This window comes from Dipodomys spectabilis, unplaced genomic scaffold (assembly GCF_019054845.1).
Source record: "Dipodomys spectabilis isolate Male_0828 unplaced genomic scaffold, ASM1905484v1 ptg000163l, whole genome shotgun sequence".
NCBI classification, from domain to species: domain Eukaryota; kingdom Metazoa; phylum Chordata; class Mammalia; order Rodentia; family Heteromyidae; genus Dipodomys; species Dipodomys spectabilis.
This window is the reverse complement of record NW_024870840.1, coordinates 15114100-15131257: the sequence shown is the minus strand read 5'-3', so window position 1 is coordinate 15131257 and position 17158 is coordinate 15114100. Positions and strand designations below refer to the sequence as shown.

The 17158-nt window shown below is 43.7% G+C and overlaps 1 protein-coding gene across 2 annotated transcripts in view; it reads right to left on the bottom strand.

Moving 5' to 3' along the window:
- Positions 1–11239, bottom strand: part of CUNH12orf75 (chromosome unknown C12orf75 homolog) — a 36613-nt gene extending 25374 nt beyond the window's left edge. Inside the window, exon 1 of one of the 2 annotated variants that reach the window (XM_042693244.1) lies at positions 11141–11239. In XM_042693244.1, the coding sequence (XP_042549178.1) occupies positions 11141–11186 (46 nt within the window). In that variant the 5' untranslated portion in view covers positions 11187–11239. Of the gene's footprint in view, positions 1–9818; positions 9866–11140 lie in introns of those variants that run through there. The other variant, XM_042693245.1, reaches the window with a different exon arrangement.
- Between the last annotated feature and the right edge of the window lie 5919 nt (positions 11240–17158).

Sequence of the window (17158 nt, the reverse complement as noted above, 5' to 3'; positions counted from 1 at the left end):
CAAGTTGAGGTACAACTCAGCATACAAACTTGCAAAGCATGCTTTGATTCCTGATATAAATAAATTCCTTAAAATATATAGTAATAAGAAATTAATATTTTTAAGGGAGACTAATTTTAATGTAGCATGTTCATTTCATAGACATCAATTTTTATTCCTAGTGAATTATCAGCCAAGCCAGCTACAAGATGTGACATGAATTCTGTATGTTTTTAAGCAGACAACACCTTTTCTTTCTTTCTTTTTTGTTTTTTGTCAGTGGTGGGGCCTGAACTCTGGGCCTGGGCACTGTCCCTAGGCTCTTCAGGTCAAGGCTAGCACTCTACCACTTGAGCCACAGTGCCACTTCTGGCTTTTTCTGCATATGTGGTACTGAGGAATCAAACCCAGGGCCTCATGCATGCGAGGCAAGCACTCTATCACTAAGCCACCTTCCCAGCCTAACACATATTCTTGATTCCTATAGATATTCCTTTAAGATCTCATCAGTCTATGCTACATGTGAAGAGGACCAAGCCTGCGGTACCTCCAGTGCTGTTCACATGTGCCAAATTCTTATATGGAAAAAAAAAAATAGGCAACTATTTTTCATTCTTCTGTGGTACTGAGGATCCAACAAGGCCAACTGCTAGCCAAGTACTCTACTCTAAGCTTGGAAGACATGATATACATGTTCATCTTTGAGCAAAAATCTCTTCATAATTTATAAAATATACATACTGAAATACATTAAACATATTCACTGGTAAGTTGTTCATTCGTATATTGAATCATACTCCATTCCTCAAGCTAAGTGATGAAAATGCACATATATACATACATATACACATATATACTCCAAAATAAAGTGTGCATGAAAAATCTTTATATTTAAAAAAAAAAACCCAGCTGGGCGCTGGTGGCTCACATCTGTAATCATAGCTACTTCAGGAGACTGAGATCTGACTATGGCAGTTCAAAGCCAGCCCAGGCAGAAAAAGTCCCTGTGAGACATTTATCTCCAATTAACCACTCAAAATGATGTTGTGGCTCAAAGTAGTAGAGTACTAGCCTTTAGCAAACAAGCTCAGGTACAGTGCCTAGGCCCTGAGTTAAAGCCCCACAACTGATGGGGGGGAGGAGGAACCAAAGAAGAAGAAAAGATTTACAAATCAATTGTAAGCAATCGGAAAACAAATGGCTATGACTCTTATGGGGAATAAAAAAAGTATGCAAGTGAAATAGAAACAGCAACAAGGGACCTACCACCCAAGAAAAGCCCAGGACCGTATGGATTTACAGCTGAATTCCACAAGGCCTTCAAAGCAGAACTCACACCAATACTCCTCCAACTCTTCAATGAACATGAAAGAGAAAGTTCACTACTGAACGCTATGCAGCCACCATAACCCTCATCCCACAACCAGGCAGGGACTCATCAAAGAAAGAGAACTGCAGACCCATTGAACACTGATGCAAAACTTCTCAACAAACTCTTGGCCAATCGACTTCAACAATTCATCCAAAAAAATCATATACCACGATCAAACAGGATTCATTTCAGGGATGCAAAGTTGGTTCAATATACACAAATCAATTAATATAATTCATCACATCAACGAACCACATGGTTATCTCAACAGATGCAGAAAAAGCATTTGACAAGATCCAACACCCCTTTATTATGAAGGCTCTGGAAAAAGTAGGAATCTATGAACATTCCTCAATATAATAAAGGCTATGTATGACAAACCCACAGCCAGCATTATACTTAATGGCAAAAAGTTAAAGCCATTTCCTCTAAATTCAGGAATGAGACAAGGATGTTTGCTCTCTCCACTCCTCTTCAACTTAGTATTAGAATGCCTAGCTAGAGCAATAAGACAAGATGCAAACATAAAGGGGATCCAAATAGGGATAGATGAAGTAAAACTCTCCCTCTTTGAAAATGACATGATCTTGTACTTAAAGAACCCCATGGACACCACTCCCAAGTTACTTGAGCTGATCCAAAACTTCGGCAAAGTAGCAGGACATAAAATTAACCCTCAGAAATCAATGGCTTTCTTGTATGCCAATAATGAGAAGCGCGCAGCTGAAATTAGGAAAGCAACCCCTCTTGTAATAGCTTCACAAAAAATAAAATACCTAGGAATTGACTAAAGAGGTGAAGGACCTCTATGACGAAAACTTTAAAAACCTGAAAAAGGAAATTAAAGCAGAACTAAAGAAATGGAAAAACTTCCCATGCTCCTGGATTGGGAGGATTAACATGGTGAAAATGGCAATACTTCCCAAGGCTATCTACAAATTCAATGTGATACCTATCAATATCCCACACTCATTCTTCAATGAAATAGAAGCAGCAATCCAAAAATTCATATGGAACAATAAAGGACCCTGAATAGCAAAAACAATCCATAGCAGAAAGAGCAGTGCTGGAGGAATATCAATACCAAATTTCAAACTCTACTAGAAAGCTATAGTAATCAAAACACTTGTTATTGGCACAAGAACAGACCTAAGAACCAATGGAATAGGACTGAAGACCCAGAAATGAACCCACAGACCTAAAGCCACCGAATCTTTGACAAGAGAGCTAAAAAAAAAATAGAATGGAAGAAAGACAACCTTTTCAGTAAATGGTGCTGGCATAATTGGTTAAACACCTGTAGAAAACTAAAGCTAGATCCATATTTATTACCCTGCACCAGAATCAACTCCAAATGGATCAAAGACCTCGAAATAAAAGCAAACACTCTGAAAACATTACAGGAAGGAATAGGAGAAACCCTAGGTCTCCTTGGCATAGGCCAAAATTTTCTTACTAGAGAACCCAAAACACAACAACTCAAAGAAAGATTGGACAAACGGGATTGCATGAAACTGCAGAGCTGCAAGGCAAAGGACATAGCTAGCAAGATCAATAGAAAGCCCACGGACTGGAAGAAGATCTGCACGAGCCATAAAATGGACAAGGGTCTCATATCTAAAATATACTTAGAACTCAAAAAATAAATCCCCCAACAACAAATCCTCAAAGAAACAACTGCCTCATAAATAAGTGGGCTAAAGACTTAAAGAAAAACTTCTCTGAAGAGGAAATAAGAATGGCCAATAGACACATGAAGAAATGCTCAACCTCTCTAGCTATAAAAGAAATGCAAATCAAGACAACATTGAGATTCCACCTCACTCCAGTTAGAATGGCTATAAACAAGAACTCTAATAACAACAGATGCTGGAGGGGATGTGGACAGAAGGGAACCCTACTGCATTGTTGGGAGTGTAAACTTGTTCAACCACTTTAGACAGTAGTATGGTGGTTCCTCAAAAGACTCCACATAGAGCTCCCCTATGACCCAGCAATCCCACTTTTGGGCATTTACCCAAATGATCACAAACAAGACCATACTAAAGCTACCAGCACAACTATGTTTATCACAGCATTATTCACCATAGCTAAGATATGGAACCAATCCAGATGGCCCTCAGTAGATGAATGGATCAAGAAAATGTTATATATATATATATATATATATATATATATATACACACATACATCATACATACACACACAATGGATTTCTATGCCTCCATCAGAAAAAACGACATCGCCCCAATTGTTAGGAAATGGAAAGACTTGGAAAAAATTACACTAAGTGAAGTAAGCCAGGCCCAAAGAAACATAGGTCCCATGGTTTCCCTTATTTGCAATAACTAGTATATGTCTGGGACAAGCAGAAAAGGTCAAAAGCTACATACATATGACCATATGAAATAATGTTAAGTGAAATGAACCCCAAGACAGAGACACAAGTGGTATTTTTTTTCTTGCTTGCTATTGTTTTTAATGTACTTATAATGTTCTATGTGATTCTTTTCTTTCTTTTGTATGTTCTTCCCCCATGGTATAACCCCTGTTTTCACTATATCTGATTCTGGTGTCCTGCATCTTGTATATATTTTTATAATTTGGGGAGGGGAAGAGATATAACAAAATGCTTAAATAAAGATACAGGTCGGTAACAGTGAGATGCACAAGACACTATGTTGAAAACGAACTTTACAATTTCAGGGGTGGGAGGGAAGGAGAGAGAGGAATTGGGGAGGTAGGGAGGGAAGGGATGGTAGGGGAAAAACAAAGGAGGAGGTAACAATGCTGGAAAGGAAATGTACTCATTACCCTACTCATGTAACTGTGGAACCCCTCGGTACAGTATTTTTACAATAAAAAAAATACATGAAAAAAGAAAACTATGCAGGAATGCTTTACTTTTTGTTTTACAAAAAAGAAAGATCCCCTGAGAACTGTATAAACACAACTATAGGAAAATAAACAAAATTCTCTGCAATTCTGAGAATCTGCTATAGGCTCTATGACCTGTAATAGCTCCAAAACTAGATCGACTTGCCCAAACGAAGTAGAACAAAAGCTCATTACTTCATTCAAAGCAAATGTTTATTTTTAAGAAGCCAGTCTTTTTTAAAAAATGAAAAACCATAAGTCATTTCTTCAAATAACGGAAAAAATTCAGGTCACTCCATCCTAGAAATAGAAAATCATGTCAATGAATTGAACGTGGATGCTTTTTACAGAAGTCTCTGTATTTAAAGATGTCCTTGTTAAGTGGTCATACTTCAGGTTGGTAAAAAAAAAAAATTAATAAAGGGTAAAAATCATATAGCAAAGAGACACATGGATACTTACCTGCTCTGGTTCATAGTGGAACTGAATAACTCACATAATTCACCTTCATGAACCACTCACACGGATGACAGGTCAATGCTGGGGTGCTGAAGGAAGTAAATAACTGGAGAACCTCCTGATTCTGCCTCCCCCCCCATAACTGCCTCCACAAAGGCATTCATAGCTCCTCATCTGCTACACTTCTAAGGTAGTAAATCCGGAAGTATACAGATCAACTTCGTCCTTTCCTATGCTATCTTTACATCTTTATAGTGAGAAGCAACCCCCATTCCGTTCACCAGACTTTTAACAGGTTCGATCATTTTTCATATCGCCATTGCTGCCTCCATCGCACACGTGAAGTCCCTCCTGGGGGTGGGGCTGCCCCTGCTCCAGAGACTCAGTTCCACAACAGCCTTACATTGTGCCACCTGGGCTCACAGGCACCTTCCATGGACCACTATCCCTTGTGTACCGTTACAAATGTCTTTCCCTATTAGGTTACACTCTCCCTGTAGTAATAAATGCCACGCTGACTTCCAAGCAGTTTAGATACACTAACTCATTTAATCTTAAGTAGTTTCTATTATTTCTCCCACATTTTATAGTAAACTAAGGTACAGACAGCTTAAACAAGTTACCCCAGAACACACACCAAATGAGTGGCAAAAGAAGGACTCCAACTTAGGCTTTGGCTCCACTCTGGGGTCTGAGTCTAACTGCCTCTTTGTCTTCCTCGCTTCCTATCTGAACTATCCTTCCTTCCTATCACTGGCCACCAGGAAAAGTTCTAAAGCTAGCCTAGCCAGGCTTTGCACTGTCTGGAAATGTGCCACACCCATTTCTGTCTCTAGGACTTCACTCATCAGCACTAGAGATGTCTTCCAGCTGGTAATGTAGGTCAGTGGTAAAAGTACATGCTGGCATGCAGAAAGCCCCGGGCTTAATCCCCATGCACCACATATGAACTGATGGATGGATGGGATAGGGATAATGATGGATGGATGGATGGATGGATGGATGGATGGATGGATGGATGGATGGATGGATGGATGGATGGAGATGGAGACCTCCCTTCCACAATTCTGCTTCTTCAGATCTTACTGATTCTTTGATGCTAAGTCCAATCCCATTTCTCACAAGCAGGTTTCCCTTTCAGCCAGAAATTTCAGTTCAATCTTTCAATTGCTCCATCAGCCACAGTGTGCCCACATAATTTAGGACTTAATTTTACTTCTTTTCCAAATATATTCAATCACTCAACTAATTTTTTGAAAGCTCCTCCCAAAAAATCCAATCTAAGTTTCAAGATTGGTATAGAGACTGAGGATATAGTTGTGTGTGAATGAAATGGGGGGGGTCTCTTGGGAGTTTTATGGGGAAGGGGATAATAGATGAGACAAGATGTAAACAAAGTAGAGCAGCAGCTCTTCAGCAAAAGGTAACTCAAAGAGAGAAGCCAGTGTGCTTAAAGAACAGGACAGTGACCTCCTTTCTATTAGGTGAGGGGAGGAGGGAGTAATTTGATATATAAATGACTATTTTGATGATCTCAATAAAATTTTACATTATTTCCCCACAAGGCTAAGCATAATGGGATCACTTCAACACTATCAAAGCATCTACAGATATCAATTAAGGCTGGGCCAGTGTAGCCACATCTAAAGAGAATGCAATTATCTAGCTAATTGAGGACAAGGAAATAACTAATCTAAATAATTGGACCCAAAAGGATGATATGAATTCTCTAGTTACATAGATAAAGGCCTCCGAACTGGGAGTAGGTTTTTGAAGCTAAGAAGGCCCATGTTAGAATTAATAAGTAATTATTAAGCTCCTCCTGCTCTGACTATTGGTATCTAAACAGAAGAACCATTATAGAAACATTCATGAACTGCCCACAAAAATTATGGTCAGAAGGTTGTTTATTATATATCTCTGGGAAAAGCCACAACTAATCAGTTCAAGGAAATTATTATGAGCCAAACACTTCTAAAATTACTCTGCTGTAGGCAAAACATGAGTCTGCATTGAAATAGGCTATTGCAGGTATTTGAACCCATTGGAACTTTTAAGGGATTCTTTCTGATTTCCACTACAAAGACATATTGAATCCTCTCCGTGTGATTTGAACAAAGGGCCTGAGGACCTCTTGTACTACATTAGGTTGAAATGCAGAGTTGCTCATTTCTTTGCTTTGTTAGGGGAGAATTCAAGGAAAAACAAGGACATACAGCACCTGACTGCAAAAGTTCCCTGCCTTAGAATAAATGTGCCACTTAAAAAACAAGACTACTGCCTGCTGAGTCCTGGTGGCTCACGCCTGTAATTCTAGTTGCTCAGAAGGATCAGATTTGAGGACGGTGGTTCCAACTCAGCCGGGGCAGGAAAGGCCATGACACTCATCCCCAATTAACCACATAAAAACTGGCAGAAAGCTAGTCTTGAGCAAAAATAAACCTCAAGGACAGTGCCCAGGCCCTGAGTTCAAGACCCTCAACTGAACCCCCTACCCCCAAAAAAGACTGACTTCAGTGTTTCCCAGGAAAAATGTACTATTCCTTACAAAATGAAAAATACAAAAGGACCTCCTACTTTAGTTCTGGGGAAAAAATCAAGTTCCTATTATGAAAGAGTGATCATATCAAAGCTGGGAGTGTGGTTCAATGGCACAGAGCTTGCCTGGCATGCACAAGGTCTAGGGTTCGGTCCCCAGCACTACAAAAACAGCAAAAATACCATAATGGGGAGTTCTCATGTAAAGTGTATCATTAAATATCTCCTGAGATCCATGGATGTTCAAGGTGGGTTCTTGTACACGTTGCTTTGCCATTATTCTCATCCACTTAACCCTCTCACCTAGACCACCTGCTTATCAACAAGAAGACAATTCTTGATGATTTCCACACAAGAGCAGACCGTGTACAAGTTTAAAGTTAGAAATCTCCCAGAAGTGAGCTGGGCACCAGTGGCTCACGCCTATAATCCTAGCTACTCAGGAGGCTGAGATCTGAGGATCACCTTTCAAAGCCAGCCAGGGCAGGAAACTCTGTGAGACTCTTATCTCTAATAAACCACTAGAAAACAGGAAGTGGCGCTCTGGCTCAAGCGGTAGAGCACTTGCCTTGAGCTGAAGAGTGTAGGGAAAGCACCTAGGCCCAGAGTTCAAGCCCCATGACTGACCAAAAAAAAAAAAAAGAAATCTCCCAGAAGTGTGAAGCTACATTGGATTATCAAGGAGCTGATCTGTCTCATTTTCCTCTTAACCTCTGGACTATTGATGCAAACGTGTGGAATCAAATTGACTCAAATACATTAATATGCATCAATCTGTGTCCTACTAACCAAGGTTACTAGGCAGAAGCCAAGGCAAGAGAAAAGGAAATAGCTCAGAGCAAAGGAAAACAATGATCTGGGGTTGTCTGGATTACTTAGGGAATAAACTGGGGCTTATTAAAAATGGTAATTTCAAGGTTGGAGACCTTACAACACTGTTAGGGCATGGAATTAGATTTGCCATATTTTTTTTCCTCCATAGAAAACTATTTGAGAAAAGCCACTTGGTCTTCAACAGGGCCATAAATTTTTACAATATAGTAATTACAGTTTACAGAGTGTTTTTTCTGCTTTAGCTAACTTTGAGGTTTTTCATGAGCCCTAGGGAACAGGATATATCTAGCTTTCTCCATGGTACAAAGGAACAAGTTCATAAAAGCAATAAAAAAAACCATAGAAACACAACTGGCATCATATAGAAGGGAAATGTAAGCTTACCTTGCAGGCTTTAAGTTCAGCCTCCTACCAACCAGCTCCCTAATCTTTTCTGGTTTTTCTTTTAAAGGAAAGTATGACTACTGAAAAGTATAAAGTATAAAAAGTGGGACTCCTGGGACAATGCAGAAGCTGTGCCCTGTACATAGCTAGCGGACAATGACATATATTTACTGCATTTCCTATTGCTTCAGTTCAGTGCAAGTTTACAGGCTTGCTCAAGAGTTACTTGGTGCTGCTGTCAGAACTGAGAGATTGAGTACTTTTGAATTTGTATGGTGGTGTGCTTTTCTTACCCTTCTATCCATCATCCTGATGGATTTCCTTTCTGAAACAAAATTCCTCCCATCAACAGAAAACAACGATGACCAAATCTCAAAACCAGCCAGCTGGATATACAAGCAGGGAAATGTTTGAGAATGACTTTGTAAAGCCAAGGGCAGCTCATCTCCAAAGAGATGAGGCAGTAACTCCCAGCATAAAATGATTTCTCTCCCTGTTTTACTGTATGCACTCACTCACTGGCTCTTTTCTAAGCATAAAGTAATTTTAAGCTAGAGAACGCCATGCTCTCACATGGGCTGGCTTTCAGAAAAAAAAAAAAAGTCATGGGTAAAGCTATGTACTTTCCTTTAGAAAAAAAATATAATTGTACTCCCTTTGCCTAGTAAGAAATGTATTCAAACAACAAAACTCAAAGTTAGCATGGTGGTGCACGTGTATAATCCCAGCCCTAAGGAAACTAAGAGGAAGGTCAGGTCTGAGGTCAGTCTACACTATGCTGCAGGTTTTGAGCCAGCCTGGAGTACATAGTAAACGCAAAAAAAAAAAAAAAAAAGCCAAGCAAGTATATGTAAAGAAAATTGTGTTTTCTCCAGTAATATGGCTCTTAAATGACCATTTCAGAGTTACCCTATCATACTGATTTTATTCTGATTTTCATTTAGTAATGGCACAACCACCCACCCACCCAAACCTCAAATCTCATTAAGCAGTTCATTAACAAAATAAATAAATAAATGCACTACACTCCCTACTTCAAAGGATATTTGTTACAAACCCTTCTTACTGTGTTTTTCTTTTGTTGTTGTTTGGTTTTTGTCTTGTTTTGTTTGGATGACAGTACTGAGGCTTGAACTCAGGGTCTGGGTACCCTCCCTAAGCATTTCTGTTCAAGATTAGCCCCCTACCACTTGACTCATAGCTTGACTTTGGCTTTTTGCTGGCTAATTGGGGGTAAAAGTAGCAGGGATCTTCCTGCCCCATATGGAGAGGAACTGTGATCCTCAGATCTCAGCTTCCTGAGTAGCCGACATAACAGATGTGAGCCACGCTTACTACTTTTGTTTTTTAACTTTATGTGAGTAATTGCTCTTACCTGGAGCCACCATACCTGGTGGTGCAGGGTCACAGTCAAGTGTGGGTGTGGTCTTGACGCTGTTCCAGGTTTCCAAGTAGAGCTTTCTGGCTTCTCTTGGGCCTTTACCTTTACCTCCTTTCCTTTACCTCGCACAAGGTAATTGATCTGCCTCTCTGACTGGGCACTACAAAATTTGCTCGTCAGATGTTTAATTCCACAGAGCCAAAGCAACCCATAACATAAACTTTTCCATGCATCACCTGAGTTAACTCCCCATCTTTCAATCCCTGCTCTTGAAATGGATCATAGACGACCCCCCTCCCAAAAATGGTAATAAAAGTTGACCAATTCACTGAGCAGCCTTCCGTACATGGCTCCCACTATTTCTTTTAACACAAATAAGACTTCAGGTCTGAGTTAAAGTAAATGAGTGGCAAGCTCAAGGTTACCAAGTGATTGACAGAGTTTCCACACCTGTCTGGAAAATACTGCAGCGCCCGCCTGCTACCTGCCTGTGCAAGGTGTGACATCTCACATCTCGAAGGATCTAGGAGCGCTTATCCAAAGGACATTACAATAAGGTCAGCCCATGACTGCACAAAACAAAGCTCTAAGATCTCAGCCCGGGGAGGGGATGGAAGGGCCGGAAGGGGGAACGGGGGGGGGGTGTAAGCAGTGGGGACGGGGGGGGGGGGGGGGGGGGGAGGGGACGGACACCGGCTGGATTCGGTAGAAAAGTCGCGGTTTTAGAACAAGTCACTTAACACCCAAACCCGGGCCGGCCCAGGGCCGCCCGGAACTAGACGAAGTGGTTGTAAAGCGAAGTTTCAGGGTGAGTTAGGATGGAAGGGGGGGGGGGTACCCACAGAACTGCCGAGCGCGAAGCTCGGCCACCCCGAAGGGCTGCCGGCGGGCGGGGTGTCCCGCGGGGGGACCCCAGGCGGATGCACTCGGGATCGGGCGTGCGCGCACCCCGCGCCAGCCCGCACGCGGCCCCAGCCCGGCCCCAGCTCAGTCCTGACTCGCCCCGCCGCACTTTTCCAGGTGCGGAGTCCCGGCTCCCGGAGGCGGGGCGGGGGGACGGGGGGCGCCTGGGACCCCTGACCCCTGCAAGGGTGCTGAGCCCAGCCGGCGGCGGGGGGCCCGGGACCAGGCGCAGCCCGCGCTCCCCCCGCAGGCTCGCCGGGGGCCGGGCGTCTGCGCCCCCGCACCGGGCACCGGCGAGGCTTTGCCCGGCTCTCGGGACACCAGCGGTCGGCTCCCGTCCGGGAATGGGGCTGGGGAGCGGGGGCCGCGCGCCCTCCCGCCTCCCTCCCCGCACCGCAGTCCCGCTGGCTCACCTCGGCCTGCGCCCGCGTTGGTGGCGGTGGAGTTCCCGCAGCCCATCGCGCCGCCGGCCCGGGAAGCCGCGCTCCCGAGCTCGCGGCCGCAAGTCCCGGGGGCGGAGACCCAAGTGAAGTCGCCGCGCCCCGGGCTGGAGTCCGGCGGTGGGGGGGGGGCGCGCGGGACCGGGGGGATGCGCAGGGGCCGTCCCCGCTACCTCCCGAGATGGGGCGCGAGCCGCGACACGAGGGCCCAGGAGGAAGCTACCGGGATTCCCCCCACCCCAGCCCCCGCCCCACTCGAAGACCCCGCGGGACCCACCCGTTGCCTCGGCAACCGCGGCGCTAGCCAATCCGCAGCGTTCTCCGAGCTTCTCGGTGGGACATTGGTGGTTGGAAAGAGGGGGCGGGAGTTTGAAGTGGGTTTGGGGGCCGGGGCCGGGCTGAGGGGCGTGGCGGGGTGGGATGGAGGATGCCCGCCGGCCCGCTTCCTCTTCGCTGTGTTGGGGCCAATGGATGCCCAGTAAAGGGGAATGTCTCCAATCCTCTCCTGCGTTCACGGGAAGCACGTGCAACTCGGTTCCCCCACCGTCCTTAAATCGTGCCCAGTTTCATCGTGTTAGCCACTCAGCTTTCAAATAAATGTCTCCTGCGAGGTCTAGCGCCTGAGTTCAGGACCTGGGCTCCGATGAAATGTCAGAGTCGCGAATGGACCCAGCTGAGCAAGTGTCGGGTCAGATTGGATCATGGTCCCCAGCCTGACCCTTGATAGCGGTGTGACTTCACGAAAGGTACTCACTTGTGAAGTGGCCATAACTTGAGTGCCTATAAGACACTTAGCACGGCCCTCGTCAGCTAGTGTCGCTATGTTTCTTAACTCTGTTAGACGAAGGTCCACCTTCCTTGGAGATGAAGACTCTGGTGGTTCATAATGTTGCCCTGGCTCATAATACAGGCTCAATAAATGTGCTGGGATGCAAATTCAAGGCAGAAATTAAAGCTTCATTTACAACTCACAGGATTTATAGAGAGCCTCGCCTGGGCCAAGTTCTTTGTTAAGTTCCAGGGATATAAATATGTGAGAGATAGTCTCACCAGACAGACAAATTATAAACAAATCAGCTACAGCAGGGATGTCGACAGGGTCCAAGGAGACACTGGTTAAAAGAATTCTTCTTAAGCTATACAAGCTGAGTGGAGAGAAAAACTTGATCGAGAATCAAAGTCCTAAAAGATTTTTGCACCTGATTTCACGAGATTGTGGTGAGAACTTGGCAGTCCTGTCATTCAGCATCCTTTATGTGCTGAGATGTATCAATTCTTGGACAAATAAAATTACTTTTCAATGGACTTTCTAGCAGCATTGTGTCTCTGCATTGGTCTCCGTTGTCTTGGCTCGGTGCACACCCCAATAAAAATCCAGAATCGGAGTGGAGGGAAGACTACAAAACAATCACAAGAAATAACTCTGGCTTGTTTCTGTGCTGTCCCATACTGATGGGACATGTGCAAGAAGGAGAGCAGGGCCACCCAGACCTCGCATTGCCCTGTTGAACGAGGTTGTGTCGGGATAGGGCATAGAATACATACCTAGCAATCCCAAGGCCTTGGGTCCAAGTCCCAGTACCTCCATAACAATAAGAAAAAATAGTTGCACAGAACACCAATATCATAGCAGGCCACCCTGAATAATGAAATGATGCCAAAAATCACCTACCGGGGGCCTAAGTTCTGCTAGTTCCTTCATGACATCCTGTTACTGAGATAATGCATAACTCCTCATGGTGTGAACTCTTTTTTTCTGAAATAAGAAACAATAAATCCAACCTACTCCACTGTGGTCTTTGTCTGGAGGGTATTAACGCTTGTGAATATCATGTAATCTACTTGATATATGCTGTAGCCATTCTTTCAGCACTCTAATTACCATCCTCTTGGTGCAAGCCATTTCTCTCCAAGCTTGACAGATGGCCGGGAACAAGGCGAGAAGAAACATCCAGTGGAAGGAGATATATCAAAGTCAGGTACCAGTAGCTCATGCCTGAAATCAGGAAGTTGAGATCTAAGGATCCAGTTTCAAAGCCAGCCCAGTCAGGAAAACCTGTGAGACTTCAATTAACCACTAAAAAGTGAGAAGTGGAACTGTGGCTCGAGTGGTAGAGCACCAGCCTTGAGCAAAAAGCTAAGTGACAAGTGCCCAAGCCTCAGTACTAGTACACACACACACACACACACACACACACACACACACACACTAACATACACACACAGTGGGCACACCCACATCAAATCAAATGAGATTATTCCAGCCACTGTACATGCAATGTAAAGCAAATAAATCACTGAAATAAGAGACTATAGATAGAAAGAGAAGAAGTATGATACTATTAGGGTAGTATGGCTAAGGAAGGGTTTATAGCTGAGGTCCAGTGGACAAGAAAAACACCAAACATGTGAAGAAGATCCAAAGACAGATCACCTACACCAAGAGAATGGCAAATGCAAGAGCCCTGGATTAAGAACATTCCAGGTATGCTTCATAAGCAGAAAAAAGTCCATGAAGCTGGGCTAGAGTGGAGATGGTTGGTGGAATCAGAGAGCAGCAGCTCAATTTGCTATGGATATGACCAGCCAGGTAAGTAATTAAAAAAAAAAACTATTCAAAGGACAGCCCAAGTTCATTTGACTTGACAGCATATGTAGAGGTCCTAGAAAAATGGAAGCCTAATAAGAAATGCTACTCCCTCCCTCTAATATGGAATGAAGAGTAAAGCTATTGTCTTCTTTTTCCTGCTTAAGGTTTTATTTTATAGGTTAAGTTTCATTTTGATGCTTCTTAAAAAAAAACAACTAGTGAGTCAAAAAAAGTCGTTAATACCTGCCCCATTTCCTGACTGCTGGTCAAAGTCAGTTTCTTGCTCTGTGGCAGTGAGACTGCAGCACGTGGCCACTGTTTGCATTCTTTAAACAATAACTGCTTTGTGATCAGGGGAATTAAGAGTGTGAGCACAGAGGTTCTGAAGAGGAAAAGAAAGCAAAGAAGCTGAGCACTGATGACTCACACTTGTAGTCCTAGCTACTTGGGATCACAGTTCAAAGCCAGCCCAGGCAGAAAAGTGTGAGACTTTTATCTCACATTAGCCAGCGGAAAAAAAATGCTAGAAATGGAGCCACATGTGGCTCAAGTCAAGTGATAGAGAGCCAGCCTTGAGCAAAAAAGCTCAGGGAAAGCTCTTAGGATCTAAGTCCAAACCTCAGGATCGGTAGCAAAAGGGAAAAAAGCAGAGGCAGTAGAAGGTAAAGCTGAGCATCTAAGCTTTCTTGATTTTTCTTCTTATAGATGGCTCCCTGCAGAATGTCTAGCAGCCTGGGTTTTATTTGTTTTCGTATTTCCGTAGGATGGTGGTGACCTCTGTTCTCAGCACATCCATGCAGCACAATGCTCTGCAACCAAAAGAGGGCATCTCCCAGGCTTGGTGTCTTCTAAGGCCAGCACCCAACACACACTTCTTCCATTCCTTCATCAGGATGGTTCTTTTTTAGAATTACCTTCAGAAAGGTCAGTAGTAGTCAGACACTAGGTAACAACCTCTCTGTCCTTGACCTTACGTTATCTGGTTACATGAGCATTCTATCACCTTATATCATCATTAGGAAAAGAAGGAAGACTACAATAACATAAGGTATTTACAGAAAGCTTAACAATAACTAATAATAAAATTATTAGTATTATCTTCCGTCCACTGGGCCTTTGCACAAGCTGTTCTTCCCACCTGGAATGCTATCTCCTCAATTCCTGGCTGAATTAATACTGCTCAGCCTGCATCCTTTACTAAAGTGCTAACAGAGAAGCCCTATGTCCCCTCTCTGAGTCTCCTACTACACAGGTCCAGGGTCTTCAAGGCCATCATCCCAATGCATGTCATAACAAGCATTACTCTCCTTCTCAAGGGACGCAGCTCAGGCTTGGTTTTATTCCGTGTTGCTTCTCTAGCACCCTGGTCAGTGTTTGTACCACAGCAGGGGTTCAGAAGTATTTGGGAGTTTCTATTCTTGTCACCCTGGAGCTCACCTTCTAACGAGGGAGACACATTAAAAGAAACTAATACAAAAACTCGCCAACCAGGGTATATGTGCAGTCAAAGACACTCAGCCCCAAATCAGGCCCCAGTGGGGAAGCTGTTTAGAGACCAGTGAGTACACTTAAGACCTGTGGCTAGGAAGGAACTGAAGCAATGGTTCTAATCAGATATGCTTGCCCCCAGGGTACTAGGAACCCAGGCACAGGTAGAGCCCTGAAAGCTGAGAGGAGCCTGCCCAGCAAATGGCTTGGGGTTTCAGAGCAAGAAAGATTTCAGGAGTCCAGTCATCAGCCATCCAGCAGGATCCCATTTTTTTTCCCCATACATTGATCTACTGTGATCCACTATGTTTTCATCAGACTACATGTCTACTCCCCCAACCCCTGTGCTAGGGATCTAACTCAATGCCTCAAGCTTACAAGACAGGTGCTCTACTATTTAAAAACCACATCTCCTAGTCTGGCACTAATGGCTCACACCTGTAATCCTAGCTATTCAGGAGGCTGAAATCTAAGGATGGGGGTTCAAGGCCAGTCTGGACAAGAAAGTCTGTGAGACTTTTTGTCAGTAGTGGGGCCTGAACTCTGGGCCTCAGTGCTGTCCCTCAGCTCTTCAGCTCAAGGCTACCTCTTGAACCACAGTGCCACTTCTGGCTTTTTCTGCTTATATGGTGCTAAAGAATCGAACCCAGGGCCTCATGCATGCAAGGCAAGCACTCTACCACTGAGCCACCTTGCCAGCACTATGAGACTCTTATCTCCAGTTAACCACTAGAAAAAGCATAAGTGGAACTGTGTCTAAAAGTGGTGGTGCACTAGTCTTAAGCAGAGTAGAAAAGCTCGGTGACAATGTCAAAGCCTTGAGTTTAATTCCTATCACCCCCCCCCCCCAAATCCACACCTGCAGCCTTTTGCTTTTAGTTTACTTTTCAAATCTCTTCTCTCCACCTCCCAAGTCACTAGGAGTACAAAAACACCTGATGCCTACTTTTTTTTTTCATGCAGTTGGCCATTTGGGAATAGATTCCAAAAATAGTCAATGGATCCCTTTATAAAGTATCCTTTTTTCTCCATGATCAATATTAAGCTTTCACCATCTGATGTCATGACTTATTTTTCAGTTGAAATAATATTCACATAACCCAACTATCCAAAAGTTACAACTTAGTAGCATCAAGTACATTCTTAATGTTGTGCTGGGGAATTGATCCTGGGACCTAAGGCATGCTAGGCCAGTGATCTACCTGAGCCCTACCCCCAGTTTTTTTATTTGCTTTTTTTTTTTTCTGGTGTTGGTCCTGGGGCTCGAACTCGGGGCCTGGGAACAGTCCTTGAGCTTTTGGGCTCAAAGCTAGTGCTCTATCACTTGAACCACAGCTTTACTTCCTCCTTTTTGGTGGTTAATTAGAGATAAGAGTCTCACAGACCTTCCTGCCCAGGCTGGCTTTGAACCATGATCCTCAGATCTCTGCCTCCTGAATAGCTAGGATTACAAGGGTGAGCCACCAGCACCTAGCTGCAGTTTTGGTTTTTTTTTTTTAAATACAGAGTCTTATCTTGGCTGGCCTCAAATTTTAAGATCTGCCTCTGCTTTCTGAGTACCTGAGATTATAGTTGTTCACCTAGGATGACCTACTAGTTCCAAAACACTTCTATCATCCCACCAGGCAACATTGAACTTTTAAAGCAGCTATGTCCCATTTTTCACCCAGAAATCTGTACTATGTGGTTCTGTCTTGATGAATTTTATCTCTTCCGGGTATTTCATAAAAAGAGATATTGCTGATTTTAAATTTGGAGTTCTTTGGTAGAACATATACAGGATCAAAACTTGTATGTTGTTTTGCTTTCTGGCAGATTTCTCAGCTACCAGGGCTGTCTGGAATAAAGGGTTTGTTTTGCGACACTGGTTGTTTATCATAGGAAGGTAGGAGGAGGAAGCAGAGAAAGATTTA